Raw genomic sequence first — 16,853 nt, 5'->3', positions numbered from 1 at the left:
CTATTCCTGTTTTCCTGGAGACAGGATTTTTCTCAGCTAAGATACAACCACAGAGGTGTATCTGTCAAGCTCAAAAAGTTAAGGGTGAATTTTAAAAAATTACTCATATTATTTTGTTGTAATATGAAGATTTTACTGGGCAAAAAGAAGATGGTTTGTGGTATACATGCAGCAAGTGGAACCCCAGATGATCTATCTCAGTATCTCTTGAGACACAAAATGAGTCTTTAAGAGCTCCTTCCTATCAATGTGAAGGAATCCAGGTGCATGAAAAGACAATAGATTCTGTGTCCGATTGCTTACTGGGAATCAGTAAAAGCTGAGGTCATTTAAGTACTTGTATGTACACTCAGGCCTGAATAGCTTTTATTTTTGTTCATCATTGGTAGCAGTTCAAGGATGTTGCTTCTGTACATCCTCAACTTCTTTTCCTCACAAAAGCTTAATGTGTGGAGGTATTTATTTTTCAAGAGATACTCCTTTGCAATTTCCATTACTATATATGGGTCATACTAAAAACTATTTTCCTGAAGACAGTTTCAGTATCCTACATTTTGAAGATATTTTGAAAAATAACATTGTGCAGGGTTGTGTTGTATGAACTAGAGACTTAAGTACTGGGGAAGGTTGCACGTTTCCTTTTGTTGATTGAATTGCCTGTAACTACTACGGAAAAGAAAAATAAATTGCTCTGAAAAATCACATGCTACTTTTCGTTTCACTTTCCCCCTCTTGTGCATATCTTTCTTTCTGCTCCTTCCTTGAACCCTCTTTGTCTGGCTTTTCTGAAACTTGATATAGTCCACTGTTATTCTCACTTCTCATTGTTCTGTGTTTTGTACTTCTTTTTCTCTCAGATTTTCCATTCCAAACAGTTCTCCCAATTCCCCTCTCTCCCCAAGAACAACAGTTACTCACTAGTGTTGCTACTTGTTTGGTTTGGTTCCCCTTCAGTCTGCCTTTCCATCTTTTATTCATTGACTCTCTTCTCTCCTCATCCTTGATGCCTTACACCAACTGGTAGTCAAAACATTTGTTACTCAGTATTTCTGTTTCAGGGAAGTTGAACACCACTTTTTAATTACTTCCCAAAGATCTAAAGAGGTCTTCTGGCAAATACCTTTGAACAGAAGAAGAAAGATTGAAAAAATCTTCCGTTAGTTCTGTAGCATCATTGTCAGAAAGCTGTGGAGATATGTTAGCTAATATTATTAATGAAGTTTTATTCCTGCCCCCTCAAGGTTATGGTGATGAGATTTATCAGATCAAAAAATTAACCATGAGCTTTTAAGAGTGTATGAAATTGACATGTGGTTTCTGCTTTTGGGTTTGTTTCTGTGACTGTGCTCTTACTGCTTAATATCTTACTAGCCTTGATGTTTGAACATAGTTTCTCCCTGGCCATGCGCTGGAAATGTGTACAGAAATATTTCAGGATTTCACATTTCTCTTGTGGGCTTAACAGACCTTCTGGCTGTGTGTTGTTGGTGCACAAAAATGCAGTTCAGTTGGCAGACAGGAGAGCGTGAAAAGAAAAGGGCATGCCTTTGACCTGGGAGCATCTCTGCTGCGTGGGTGTCTCCTGGCACCTGCCTGTGAACCGTCTGCTTCACCATGTGCCAGTCTTCCACAGGAGAAGACAAATGAGACAGCTGCATCCTCTCATGAGAGGTAGCTGTCCTGAAAAAGCCTCCTCTCAAGGAGGTTTTTAAGGATCTTAGCTTGGGAAATGGCAGGCTAAGGTACCGGTGACAAACATACCTTTCTCAGTAGTTGTAGAGCCTATCTTCTGTGAGCCAATGCTCTGCTCAGGTTTTCCAGCCCCATGGGTTTGAGGAGAAGCCTTCCTTGCATCTTCTTGCTTGGTTCAGAGTGACCTCTCCAGAATCCCTCCAAGACCAGGTAACAGCATTGAGAAGTCATCCTGGCTTCTCTTTGCTGGACCTTGCTCAAAGTTATTTCTCCTTCAGAGCTTTCCAGCTAGAGTAATTTGGTAATTTTCCAGAGTAAATGGGATGTAACATTCTAACACTGCATATACCTGCTTCATTGGCTCAGCACTTAGCCTATGTTTTCTCCCAAACCTGCTGAGTAGAGGAGACCTTTGCTGTAATTACACAAGTATGAATGCCCCTTTTGGGGGAATAAGCAAAGACAACATGTAGAGACTTTCCTTCTAAAAATGCTTAGCAAAATGTAGAGCTTCCATAAAAAGAGCCATTTTACTCTGCTAGAACTGCTTACAGATAGCTGTGCATGTGACATGTTCATTTGAAGCATAGTTTAAATGGATTTGGAGCCCAGCAGCTAGAGGAGGAAGCAGATAAAAGCAGATCAAGTGTTGGCATATATAACAGATGTTTGGAAAAGTTCTAAAAATAGCCCAGCAGGAGAAGGGTGAACAAGTGGCCACCCATGTGGGAGGATGGCTAGCAATGCAACTTTATGCTGCAAAAATATCTCAGAACTAGGGAGATTTGAGCTGATTATGAAAAATAGCTCAGAGGAGTAACAAACTTGCAAATGGCTTACTTGGAAAAGGAGCAGCTGGAGAAAGAAAGAAGCTAGGATTTTAGAAAGACTCTTTAAAAGACCAGTGAAGGGAAAAATACACAATTTTCGCATCCTTTATTGGTACCTTGTAGTCTGTGAATGGTAATATAGAAATAAAGTGGGACTTTTCCAATTCAGAGTTTTGTAATTTCAGGTAGGTGTGAGTGGAGAGGGAGAGCATGAAACATGTAGCACAAGTTGTGTTTGGAAAGATGGGTTTTAATAAACAGTGTAGATTTTGTTTGCTTGTTTGTTTCTTAGGATTAAATTCTACCAAAAGGTTTGGAGCAAGTCTCTCTTTTGCTAAAATGCAGAAAACTCGCAGATCTACATCATTTTCTCACAAGCCCTGTGAGAAAATGTTTTCAGAAATCGTACCCCGTCTTTGGGGTTTTTGAAGTCAAAGGCCAAGTGTTTTCAAATCACTAAATGCTGTTTACCTTTTTCCAAAAGAAACTGTGGAATTTAGGGAGGCTAAGACACCAAATTTGGTAAATTATACCTGGAAAAGACCTTTTGTGGTTGTAGTCTCCTTTAAAAACATAAGCATAAAGAGCGTTTTTCTTTAATTTGGAGCTCCTTGAAAAGAAGAAAACTTATATACTTTTCAGGAGAAAAATCTTCATATTGTAGTCTGAAGTGACAGGAAAAGAAAAGAGCTGTTCTTCAGTGAAGTATCAGTATTATAAAAAAAGCAGGAACTCTTGTTTTTCCAGATAACAGCTTGTGGTCAGATAAGTAGTTGTTTGTTCCTTTGTTAGCATGTCCCCAGAACCTGATGCGGAAGAAAGCTATCTTTGATCAGGCTGTATTAAAAAGATTGGTCAATGACACTAGTAAGGAGGACAGTGACAAAACCATGTTCACCATGGTTTTTTCCTGCATGAATTGAATATTTTTCTATATAGTGATTAACCATATTACTTTATGGAAAACAGGACTGCATCTACTACATGCTGAATGTAGAACATTACTATCCATTTGTAGGTCTAACTTTTCTTTGGAAACTGGTTTGCTGAGCCAGCTCTTTACAACATTTACCTGTGCCTGATCTTAAGTTGAGAGCTAGAATTACTAAGGATTCTGCCAGGCCAGCGAGGATCTAACAGCAGCAGACTACAAAGGCAGTTCAAATGAAAACAAGTACTAAAACTTAGATGAATGTTTTTTGTTCTCAGATGGTTGTCTACTCTCTGGATTGCTGGAGAAAACAGTGGAGATCTTGATAATGTTATGTAAAGTTATGTTTTGAGAAGATGAGTTGTGCTGTCAGGAACTTGTACTTGCTGTGTTTTCTCTAATCATATTTAACTCAAAAGAAGGTTACCCAGGACACAGTCACAACACAATAGACACGCAAGTGTCTTATGGTTAAAGTTTGGCCATTCTGCAGTCACAGTGGGGACTACTGTTTCAGAAATCTGTTTCTAAATTTCACTTTTTTTCTGATATTAATCCACCAGAGTTTGAAAGAGTGGATCACTTTTTGACTCATAAAAAGTTGTGAATCTTTACCCGTGGCTAAATACAATAGCAGTAGAGTTTGAACAATAATTTAGAGGTAAAAATAGATGATATTTAAACGTGCCTCATTGTAGTTTAAAAAAAAAAAATGGTGACAGAAACCAACATTAAGTTGATAATTGAAAATTTAAAAAGCCAGAGCCATCTCTTTTTATTACTTTCATATATATATATAAAAAAGTAAGGACTCCCAATGTATTATATCATATATATATATATATATCCAAAGCTAGCTTCTTCAGTAGAATGATTTGTTCTCCATTGCTGTCAGAGTGTATGCTGCAGCTGAAAAGATGTGGTGACTTTTTTAAAATATATGTTCTAGAGGTTTCAACTAACTGCTATAAAACAGGTACTTAAGGAATATTCTTTTAGAAAGAAGAAATCAGAATCTGCTTCCAAAGTTCATTCTATCTACGTGTCAGGAAACAGAGGAAAACCTGTGAAACTAGGAGCACAGAGATCTGAGATGTTGTAGGTCTTGTTTGGGAAGGCAGCATGCTCCTTTAACATGTCTTTCATTTAGAATTCTAGTATTTTGCTTGTTATTTAAAAGCTTCATGCTTTCATTTCTTATCTACTGTTTGCTTTTCTTTCTTCATTTGCACTGGGCTTCACTTGCACTGGCTTGGCATCACAGAATAGTTAAGGCTGCAAGGCACTAGATGATCTGGAGATCTTCAGTCCAGCCCCCTGCCCAATGCAGGGTTACCTAGAGTAGGCTACTCCATACCATGTCCAGTCAGGTTTTGAGATATCACAAAGGATGAAGACTCCACAATCTGAGTGACCTGTTCTAGCATTTGACCTCCCTCTCAGTAAATTTTTTTTTATTCTAATGCTTAAATGCATTTTTTTATATATATTTCACTTTGTACCCATTTCATCTTGTCCATTCTCCCTTAATATTCGCTCCCTCCCCCTAATTAGGTATTTATACACATGGATAACAAGCCTTGTGTACACTCACTCTGTATGTCTCTGTACTAGCGAACACAGCACTCCAAATGTGCCCTCACCAGGGCTGAGCAGAGGGGAAGGATCACCTCTCTTGATCTGCTAGCAGTATTCTTCCTGATCCAACCCAGGCCACCTTTGTTTGAAGGACACGCTGCTAGCTCATGGTTAATTTGTCCTCCAGGACCTCCAAGATCTCTGCATTCCTGTTTTCCATACAGTTGGCCCCCAACCTGTCCTGGTTATTCCTCCTCAGGTGCAGGACTGTGCTTTTGTTAAATCTGATGAGTATTCTCTGACATTTCTTCAGCTTGTCAGGGTCTTTCTGAATGACAACATAATTGCTGGGTTTATGGATCACTCTCCCAGTTTTGTAACATCTGTGAACTTGATGAGGATACACTGTTTCCCATTAAGCTGTATTGACCCCAGTATTGACCCCTGGCATTGCTTCTAGTGGCTGGTCTCCAGCTGGGCTTTATGCAGATGATCGCAACTTTCTGAGCCTGGCAGTTCAGCCAGTTTTCAGTCTGCAATGCTGTACGCTTATGTAGTCTGTACTTCCATCAGTTTGTCTGTGGGTATAAGACTGTTATGGGAGGCAGTATCAAAAGCCTTACTAAAGTCAAGAGAAACAACATCCACTGCTCTCCTTTCATGCACCAAACCAATCATCTCATGTAGAAGGCGGGTTGTTCAAGTATAATTTCACCTTCATAAGTGCATGCCAGTTACTGCTGGTTGCCTTCCTGTCTATGGAAGTGGATTCTGGGAGGATTTTCTCCTGTCACCTTCCCTGCAATCAAGCTGAAGCTGACTGGTCAGAAGTTCTCTGGAACTTCCTTCTTGAAGATAGGAGTGACATACGCTTTCTTCCAGTCCTCAGGAACCTCCTCTGATCTGCATTAAAAACTGAGGAGGAGAAGGGCATAGAGCACCTTTTCTGTCTCTGTTGTCACCAGGCCCTTGCCCTATTCATTGGTGTGCCACATGTTCCCTAATCTGTCTTTTTCTGCTGATATACTTACAGAACCTTCTCCATTCTTGCTCTTTGCCCTCATCAACTCCAGGTGGTTTTTGCTTTACCAAACCCTATGCTTGCTCACTCAGACAGTGTCTCTATTCCTCCTTGGTCACCTCTCCCTGCGTACTCTTCCTTTCTATGTTCGAGTTTAGCCAGGAGGTCTTTGCTTAATTTTCTGTTCGGAAGGATTGACTATTCTGGAGGTTGCAACCTACCCTTCCTAAAGACCTGTATCCATTCATGGTAGCATTCCAGCTTTGTGGGCTATCCCAGCAAATCTCCATGATCCCAAAGAGACTGTAGCCCTGCAACTGAACACAAACCTCCAGTCCATCCTACTTGTGTCCCTTGCTGTGTGCATTAATGCACAAGCGCGTCAGAGAGTGGCCCTGTCATGCCAATTTCCCAGAAAAGATGTGAGAATTTGTCCTGAATGCTGTCCTGTAGGCGCTTCCATATTTGTGTGAACATGCTTGAGATGAGCCCCCATCTGCCTTGTTTTGTTGGTTGCAAGGTCTCAAGATTAAAAAGCACTGTTTTACTCTCATGCATAGTTTATCATAGTTCCATAAATGCATGCTTTCACGTCTTTGATACATTTCAGATTATTCCTGCCACTAATATCTAAAGGATTTTCTGCATTTTCTTCCCTTGTTTTCCTGTCATCATGACTTTTAAGTTGAGCATAAACAACCATTTCTTTCAAGTTAGAATGAATTTAGATGTACAGAGAGATTGTGTAGATGATTTTAATTGCAGGTGAGCAAAACAGGCTTCAGCTTGCCTGTTTTGGAGAGTTTTGTCATTTGAGCAGAAATCATCAAGTTTCCTTAACAAGGAAGTGAAATCATATGCTGCTTAAAACTGAACACAAAGTGAAACAGTTTTGTAACGTGGCATAAACATCAATTGCAGCAGCAGAATATTCACAGTTTAGTTTCCCTTGCAGTGTCTTCTCTGTGTTGAATTTAATCCTGGTTCTTCCTAGTGAAAAAAAAAGAACATACATATCATATGAAGAAATAATTGTAAGGATTCATCATTCATGTATTTAGGAAGGCTAAACTGGTGTTCAGTAGCTAGAGGCAGGGGAGCAATTAGTGTCATTTTCTTCCAAAAACAGTGTTTTCTGCATCAGTTACCAATCTGTAATACAAGCAATGCCCATCCCACAGAAATCCTTTGATTTAAAGAACATGTAACATGTGGCTCTCTGAGATCAATTTGAATTATAAGCTATCTACTTTGTATTGTCGCTTGAATGTATTTCTTATGGTGTATCTTTGGTAGTTGCCCAAGCCGAGTAAAATCATTTTAGAACTACCTAGATAACAATCAGGAGTATAAGCTGCTAGCTGACCTCTGTATAATGTGGTCCTTTGATATCGCATTCCTGAAACTAGAGGAAAGCTGAGGTTTTTGCTGGAGCTGCCTAGAGCAGGCTGTGCTACTGTAGGAAGCACAGCTCCGTGGAGGTGGGACCAGCTATTGCCACATGTGATGGACTTTCCTGACCTGCAGTGCTGACAGACCTTAGACTAATAAAATAGGATACTATAGAATCATAGAATCAGTAAGGTTGGAAGAGACCGCTGGAGATCATCTAGTCCAAACCCCCTGCTCAGCAGGGTCACCTAGAGCATGTTAGACAGCGTTGCAGCCAGGTGGGCCTTGAAGATCTCCACAGAAGGAGACTCCACCACCTCTCTGGGCAACCTGTCCCAGTGCTCCGTCACTCTCACAGGGAAGAAATTCCCCCTCACGGTCAGGCGGAACTTCCTGTGCTTCAGTTTCTGCCCACTGCCTCTTGTCCTGTCGCATGGGACAACTGAAAAGAGTTTGTCTCTGTCTCCGTGACACCCTCCCTTCAGGTACTTTTACACATTGATATAGAACAGTCTTCTCTTCCCCAGTCTGAACAGGCCCAGCTCTCGCAGCTGTTCCTCATAGGACAGGTGCTCCAGCCCTCTGATCATCTTTGTAGCCCTATGCTGGACTCCCTCCAGCAGCTCCATGTCTCTCTTGTCCTGGGGAGCCCAGAACTGGTGCAGGACTCGAGATGAGGCCTCCCCAGGGCTGAGGAGAGGGGCAGGATCACCTCCCTCCACCTGCTGGCAACACTCTTCCTAATGCACCGCAGGAGACCATTGGCCTTCCTGGCCACAAGGGCACATTGCTGACTCATGGTCAGTCTGTCATCCACCAGCACTCCCAGGTCCTTCTCTGCAGAGCTGCTCTCCAGCAGGTCAGCCCCCAGCTTGTACTGGTGCCCAGGGTTATTTTTCCCTAGGCGCAGGACTCTGCACTTGCCCTTGTTGAACCTCAACACAGTTCCTCTCCACACAGCTCTCCAGCCTGTCCAGGGCTCTCTGAATGGCAGCACAGCCCTCTGGTGTGTCAGCCACTCCTCCCAGCTTGGTAGCATCAGCAAACTTGCTGAGGAGGCACTCCGTCCCCTCATCCAGGTCACTGATGAAGAAGTTGAACAGGATGGGACCCAGTACTGAGCCCTGGGGAACTCCACTAGCTACAGGCCTCCAACTAGACTCTGCACCCCTGAAAAAAACCCTCTGAGCTCTGCCATTCAGCCAGTTCTCAAGCCACATCATTGTCCACTCGTCTAACCCACACTTCCTGAGCTTATCTAGGGGGATGTTATGGCAGACAGTGTCCAAAGCCCTGCTGAAGACAAGGTACACAACGTCGACTGCTCTCCCCTCATCTCCCCTGCCAGTCGTTCCATCACAGAAGGCTCTCAGGTTGGTTAAGCAGGATTTCCCCTTGGTGAATCCATGCTGGCTACTCCTGATCACCTTCTTCTCCTCCATGTGTCTGGAGATGACATCCAGAATGAGTTGTTCCATCCCCTTTCCAGGGACGGAGGTGAGGCCTATAGTTGCCTGGGTCCTCCTTCTTGCCCTTCTTGAAGACTGGAGTGACGCTGGCTTTCTTCCAGTCCTCAGGCACCTCTCCAGTTCTCCGGGACCTTTCAAAGATGATGGAGTGCGGCCTGGCAACAACATCTGCCAGCTCCCTCAGTACCTGTGGGTGCATCCCTTCAGGGCGCATGGATTTGTGGATGTCTAGCCTGCCCAGGTGGTCTCTAATCCTGTCCTCCTCAACCAAAGGAAAGTCTTCCCTTCTCTGGACTTTCTCCCTCACGTCCAGGCTCCAGGATTCCTGGGGGCTGCCCTTAGCAGTGAAGACTGAAGCAAGGGCGGCATTCAGTAATTCTGCCTTCTCTGTAGCCTTCTTCACCAGGGTCCTTGCCCCATCCAGTAGCAGGCCTGCATTTTCCCGAGTCCTCCTCTTGCTGCTGGTGTATTTGAAGAAGAAGCCCTTCCTGTTGTCCTTGACATCCCTTGCCAGACTCAATTCCAAATGGGCCTTAGCCTTCCTTGCTGCATCTCTACATACTCTGTCTGCATTCCTGTAATTCTCCCAAGTAGCCTGTCCCCTCTCCCACATTCTGTGTGTTTTCTTCTTCTGTCTGTGTTTGGGCAAGAGCTCTTTGCTCACCCATGTAGGTCTCCTGCCCCCTTTGCTGGACTTCTTACTCATAGGGATGCACCACTCTTGAGCTTGGAGGAAGCGATGTTTGAATACTAGCCAGCTCTCCTGGACGCCCTTTCCTTCTAGGGCCTGAACCCATGAGACTCCACCAATCAGGTCTCTGAAGAGCCCAAAGTCCGCTCTCCTGAAGTGCAGGGTTGCAATCCTGCTTACTGCTTTACTTCTTTCCTGCAGGATGCTGAACTCCACAATCTCACGGTCACTGCAGCCAAGGCTGCCCCCAACCTTCACATCTCTAACCAGTACCTCTTTGTTGATAACAGCCAGGTCCAGCAGGACACCCTTCCTTGTAGACTCCTCCACCATTTGTGACAAGAAGTTATCATCACTGCATTGCAGGAGCCTCCTGGACTATTTGTGCCTTGCTATGTAGTCCCTCTAGCAGAGGTCAAGATGGCTGAAGTCCCCCATGAGAACCAGGGCCTGTGATTTTGAGGCCAGCTCCAGCTGTCTATAGAAGGCCTCATCAACTTTCTCTTCCTGGTAAGGTAGCCTGTAGTAGACATCCACAACAGTGTCCCCCATGCTAGCCTGCCCTTTGATCTTTACCCATAAGCTCTCAACTGCCTCGTCCTCCTCCACCCCTAGGCAGAGCTTTGATGCATTCCAGCTGCTCTCTCACATAAAGAGCAATTCCACCACCTCACCTTCTGGGCCTGTCTTTCCTAAAAAGCACATACCATCTATCGCAGCATTCCAGTCATGCGAGCTATCTCACGATGTCTCTGTGATTGCAATGAGATCATGGCCCTGTGATTGCACACAGATCTCCAACTCCTCCTGTTTGTTCCCCATGCTGCATGCATTGGTGTACAGGCATTTCAGAGGTGGTCATGCCTGCAGGTTTCCCGGGAAGGGTGTACAGGGGTCACCCATAGCCATGTCCCAAACGCACATCCCCAGCTGCATGCATCCGTTGGAGGCCCCCCAACCCAACTTGTGTTTTGTTGTCTATTGTTGGACTGGAGGAAGGTGTATGATATCTGCAACTACAGTGTGTCCAGAAGATCACGTAGTAGGGTGAAGAGTTCTTCTGGAGTGAAGAGTTTCTTGTGTTGAATGTCCACTGTTTTCCCACGCTGCTGTCTCCAAAGGGGGTGTTCTGTTCCTGGAGCGATTGCTCCTGGACCTGGCCAGTTCATTTCTCCTCTTGTGTAAGTAGGAGTGCCATGGCCAAAGCCCAGTGAGCAACATTGCCACTCTTACCCTGTGAGAGACTGAGTTGGGTTCGGAATAGGATGGGCACTTGCATTGGTTGTTATTGCTGTGGAATTACATCTTTGCATTGTATGTTGAGAGTATTCTCATGTGAATACTTTGTTGTGTCCAGTAGACTCATTAATGAAGAATGGCCTTAATAAAAGAAGCAACCTTGGTTGAAAGGAAGGTCTAAAATGTGGATATTGCAAGTGTGAAGACAGCAGGGTTTTTCTCTGAGGGTGAGAATCTTGTTTAAAAAGCACCATTTTCAAACATAAAATGAATCTTTAGTTCTACGCAGTAATAGCCTTTCATTCAGGTGACAGAATATATGGTGATATGGTATAGTAGGCTTGATGTATCTGAGTTTCTTGTGGCTCTAGGCCAGGAGAGAGTCATTGAAGTTCCACTGAAAAGCAGTTATCACTATAGTCTTTCCTAGCAGTCTGTCACTGCACTGCAGAGATACCCCATAACTTACGTGCTGCTGCCCAGGAGTCTTGTCTTTGTTTGCACCCATCTCTTCAAGTTTTTATCTTGCTCCTCCAGTGCCAGCTGTCCTCCCTAATCCTTCTAAAACAAATGACATTTAGCTAATGCAATTCCTTGAACCTAAATGTGAGTATTACCTGGGAGCAAAGGGTTTTCAGTACTTTCTGGTGTACTGTGAAGTTATGTCCAAGCTGAAAGCGGAAGATGGGATTGGACTCCAGCATGGACGTGCTGGACTCCACACATCCTTTGGAAGGTGCATTAGTGGACTAGATGGTTAACACTTCATGTGACAGTACAGCTGCTACACGTGGCTTTCAGTTAAGATTTGTAATATTTTACGTTCTGTAACTGATTAGCTATTAGTGATTTTAGTATTTTATCATGAATACAAGGATATAGATTTATTGTGAGATTGTACTGTGTAACAAAGAATGACTTTTGTTAATAATTTGATACACTAGCTTTTCGATAAAAAGGACAAATTCTCTTCATGAAAATAGGCAAGTCCAATCTGTTACAAGGTGTGTGCTTTCTGGGGAGTACATGAAAACTTTCAAAAGTGAACTGTTCATCAGATCTCTTTACAGAGCTGTGATCAGAAGAGTGCAAAAGGTTTCTCCTGTTAGGTCCTCTTATTCTAGGTTCTCTTATTTGATTTTGATTAATTTAATTCTTTTCTGTTGGAGGTAAGGACACAATTATTGGACTGATACTTTCATTTATGTTTAAAACCTCTTAAAACTACCTATTTGGTTAGAATTTGGTTAAACTTTGCATTTAGAATACTAGTTTAAATAAAATGAAAATGCTGTCATAAAATGGAGTATATGAGATGTGAATCTTAACTCATCTTTGTGGAAAAATGAACATTTTCAAACCTTAACTCCTTGCCTTTTCAGGGGCATCTGTGCAACAAACTGCACTCCATGGTTTGATCATGGTTTGATAAGGCTTTAGCAAAAAGAAAAAAAAGTTTCATAGCAAAAGTTTGTAGTTCTTGAGTTGCTATACCTCCTTTGTTCCTGTTCTTCTACTTTATATTTTTCTGTTGTTCCTATATTTCCTCTTGTCCGTACAGTTAACCAGCTACTTCCGGACTTTCTTCACTAAGAGACAGTCAGAACAAGCAATGCTTTGGGAGCTGTTCTAGTTTTCATGTTGCTGAATTGGTGAATAATAAATGAAATCTTGAATGATGAAGAAACAGTAACCTAAAGGTTATCATCTTGGATCAAAACTTAGGATAAAATATTGATTACATGAAATGTTTTTTATTGTTTCCTCATTGAACATACCTCTGTTTTTAATGAACAATGACCAAGAAAAAGAAAATAAAAAAAAAGAATCGGCCTCAAATTTTGTTATAGAAAAACAGTTGCGTGGGTTAACAATAGGTTTTTAATATTTCCATTATGCACTTCCTGTTCAGGTAGCTTCTGTGCTTTGAGGGATGTGTTACTGAAATACAATAATTGTTTTCATTCAGGTAAACAAACATTAAAGATATTTGATGGGAATGATGCAGTGAAACGCAATCAATTTCGGCTGATTTCGATTCCAAGGATTGCAAAAAATGAAGAAGTTGTGGTAAGATACTGGTGAAGGGCTAATATTCCAGTGTGATAAATGGGGCAAATAATTGCATATTGCAATAGCCGAGAGGTGATAATGTGACAACTGTAACACAGCTATAACCAAATCTGTGAATGGGATAGACTGTTAGAACATAATTTGGCTCATGTAGGTCTATTTAAAATTTAAATTGTAAAAGAGCATCTGAAAAATGAGTGGTGTAGATATCTATACTGTAATGTGGCCCACAGCATATGCAGCAGAAAACCACGTATTAAGCAGTTGTCTAAGTTCTCCTTCCCCTCTGACTCTGAAGTCTGATTTTACCTATGTGAGGAATGTTGGAYAATCTGCTCTAGAGATCCTGCTCCTCTCATATTTATTTGTTTGTAATTTAACCTGGACAGCCACAGCTATTGCACCTAAACAAAGCAGATTTGAAAACTGAAGCATATGGTGTAGTTACCTGCACTCCCTGCCTGGGAAAAAAGTAATGGCATATGGGTCACACATGGGCCAATCCCTAGCTTTTCCAGTGCCCAATGTTGTATGGAAACTTGTCCCAAGATTAAATCGAATGTCCAGTGCAGATCTTGGTTTACAGGGCTGGGCATTGCTTCTGGGTAAGGATCCCCAGTGATGCAGAGCTCGTAGGGGATGTGGTGGGGAGCCCAGGAGGAATGAGCATGGGGAGGACTCTACATCAGTTAAGACTTGGCAAGGGAGTCTGGAGAATATATTATTTCAGAATTTTGACATTTTAGGCTTACAGCTCGCTAAGATTTTACTTTCATAGTGTGCTCAGAATCGACAGAAGTTTTGAAAATAATTTTTAGTGCTTCTGTGTGTCAGAGGTCTTCAAGAAAAATTGCTTACAGTGTTGACAAACCTTTTATTTAGGTGCTTCTATGTTTTCAAGCGCATTTTATTAGACTGCTGCTTACAATATCAAAGCAGAGTAATACTCATTCTTATAAATGACTTACTGGGCTTTGATCACTGCAGAGTCTATACTATCAGAAGTGGTGCAGGCTTGTGCTGGTGCTGGATGCAAATTTCTCAGCCCCTCACCTTTCCTCTTCACAGGTTGTGGGTTTAGGCAGCCATATGGCTGAGAARCTCACCGAGTTTCATGTTTCCCTGTGTGCAGGAAGACTGAATGTGCAGAATTGGGCTCAGTAAAGTTCAGTCTGCCATTTGCTTTCTGGAATAACTTCTGCATGCAGCGTGTGTTAGCTTTATTAGTACTATTTTTTTTAATCTGTACAGTTAAAGTAACTGTCAATGGACAAAAGTATTGTGCACTGTGTTCAAATCCGTTTATGCCATTGGTAACACAAATCTTTTCTTTTGTATCTTCCACTGGAATGTTGTTCTTTTTTTATCCATTGGAATTTATTCACCATTCTGCACTTATGCATCAATCTTCAAAAAGTATTTTAAGTAAGGTATTTGTAAGTACCTATGGCTATGCAGATATTGGTATCTTTTCAAGAAAATGTTAATTTATGTTGCTGTGTTGTAGGAAGCTGCTTTGAGGGCATACTACATAAATGATGATCAGCAAGAGTATGAGCTCCAGACCTTTACGCAGCAGACCCTGTTATCTGATGACATTATTAACAGGAATGATGCTTTGGAAGACAGCAACATGGGCTCAGTATTCCGAGAATCCGTTCCTGACGCATGGATCATCAGAGCCAAACCAAAGGATGAAGAAGTGATCAGAATTTATCCTGCTTGGCTGAAGTAAGTGCTTTCCTGCCTTTTCACAAAGTTGTACTTCTTAGCTAAATTTGTCTTACGTAGTTTAGCTCAGAAAAAGACTTCAGTCACTGAAGTCTCACAGGTAGAACAGACTGCAGTTTGTTCCTCTGTGCTTAMAATTCTTCTGGCGTACTTTTCTAAATAGATAACAAATATTATTAATTTAATTGATGTTACAAAGATGAAACACCTGTGCTTGTGGCTTCTTTGCATGTATAAACAGTATTTTGCCATTTGTGTAGTTCTGTTACATTTTTTGTCCAATTAGATGCCACTTTGCATTAGCTGTATCTGTGTAAAAATGATTACGTATAACTGTCACTTGAAAGCTTGATGTTACTTGGAAGAAGTGTTAAGTAAGAATAATTTAGTGCAACTTCTGATTTAAAAAGAGGAGGAAGAATTAGAGAAAAAATATATTCTATTTACCACTGAGACAATGTACATTTTAAGTGTATTTAATCAGTGGAAGGAAGGTTGACTGAAGACCTACCGATTTAATGAGAGCAATGAGATAAAATATAAATGTTTTGCTCTTTTTCCTCGTACAACTACAACGCCAAACTTCAGCCAAGATCTGCAGGTAATTCTGTGTGTAGGAAGAAACTCTTTTGTAGTGCTACAGTTTTAATGGTGAGTTCCTGGAGATGAGAATCTTCACCTGCCTAGTGTGGCTAGCACTGAATCTGCCATAAGAGGTATTTCTTTTCTGTCTAGGGTGGGAATGGCTTATATTTCCCTACGAGTAAATAAGGATAGCACTACGCGGACTGTGATCAAAGAAGTGCTTCCATTGCTTGGAAGGCAGGTAAACAAAATAAATCTCCTAAGTATGTCTGTACATTACTTAAGTGACCCTGAACTAGGGATGTGTATGTTTTTCTGGTGGGAAAAATTGATATCGATCCATTTTCTCTCATAAAACTGGTAGACTACTAAAAACTTTCTCTAATCTTGATTATAGATCTTCTTGCTCAGTACTGAACATCATCTTCAGCCTTTTTGGGTCAGGTAGCCTTCCTTGTATTAAGACAATGATGCCTGGTCTGCACTACATTTTTTCTGGTCGTCTATGTCTTGAAATATTTAGAATATGCTTGTATGTGAATATACTGCTTACCTCATTTTGTGTGAAACCTCTTGCAGTTGTTGCAAACAGTCATACTTGTTTTCTGCTATTTCAGTCTGCATTTGCAGGTGTTCAGACCCAAGGCTGAATGAGATTTGCATTCTTTACCGTCTGCATTCCTTCCAGCCTCCTTGGAAAAAGACTGGATACATTTTGTAATCTCATAGACATAAATGTTTCCATTGGAAAATGATCTATTTTCAGTCTGGCTGGCTGTATTACAGCCTGCCAAGATAGGACAATTCAGGGAACCAAGGCACTATTGGTCTGAATCAGACCCAAAATTGCAGAGGCATGAAACTGGTGYGTGCGTTTCGTGCACCTGTTGGAGTTTGTGTGCACACCAGCAGCCCAGCAAACATCCTCCGCTCCAGGGAACAGCCTTTCTCATAGAGGGTGGCTGCTTTCTTTTGCTCTTATTTATAGGGTTTGGGACATGCATATGGCTACTACTTGGAGCAGGTGAGATATTGTAGACTCTCTCTTACTGTACTCAGATATGTAGCACATGGAGCTCATTTTGCCCTGTAATCTGTGACATGGTTACAGTCCTTTTCCTCAAGTGCTGTAGACATTTTAACAAAATTTGGAAAATCTTGTCCTTTTGAGATGCTGTAGGTATCGATTAACTCAAGGAAGCTATCAGTTAGGTCTTCTGACAGTGATCTGTCAGACAGGGACATGACAAGGACTCAAGTAAGTTTTGAACATCTACTTCACTTGAAACTTTTCCTGTTTTCTTTGAAAGTATTCGTCAGTGTAGCAGTACATCATAGGCTATTAGGTAGCAGATCTGCTGTACTTAATGCATAATGAAAATATTCATGAGGAAACTGCCAAGATTTGTGGCAATCATGGTTTGGGGTGAGCGGAAGCTGACCAAGGTAGATTATCCATTTTCTGTAAGACGCAAGGTTTTGCTTTTGTCCTCATTCTAGGTTCCTGTCTAAGATAAGTGTTAAAAAAAGCAACTGGAGACCTGACAAACAGGATAGGCAGATACTCTGTATGGAAAAGGTCGTCAAATCTCTGTAGCTGAGAAGCTAGTTCGTGGTTGTG

At 41.8% G+C, this 16,853-nt stretch overlaps 1 protein-coding gene across 1 annotated transcript in view; it reads left to right on the top strand.

The window, feature by feature from the left end:
- Positions 1 to 16,853, top strand: part of DGKQ (diacylglycerol kinase theta) — a gene marked incomplete at its 5' end in the record, with an annotated part of 102,067 nt that overhangs the window by 50,563 nt on the left and 34,651 nt on the right. The window contains 3 exons of the mRNA XM_085312442.1: positions 12,813 to 12,913; positions 14,424 to 14,647; positions 15,383 to 15,473. Coding sequence (XP_085168568.1) covers positions 12,813 to 12,913; positions 14,424 to 14,647; positions 15,383 to 15,473 — 416 coding nt within the window. The remainder of the gene's footprint in view (positions 1 to 12,812; positions 12,914 to 14,423; positions 14,648 to 15,382; positions 15,474 to 16,853) is intronic.

This window comes from Rhea americana, unplaced genomic scaffold, assembly GCF_003343005.1.
Source record: "Rhea americana isolate MKP2758 unplaced genomic scaffold, rheAme1 scaffold_365, whole genome shotgun sequence".
Taxonomy (NCBI): Eukaryota; Metazoa; Chordata; class Aves; order Rheiformes; family Rheidae; genus Rhea; species Rhea americana.
Note: the sequence above shows the minus strand (reverse complement) of the source record. Positions and strands in the feature narration are given on the sequence as shown.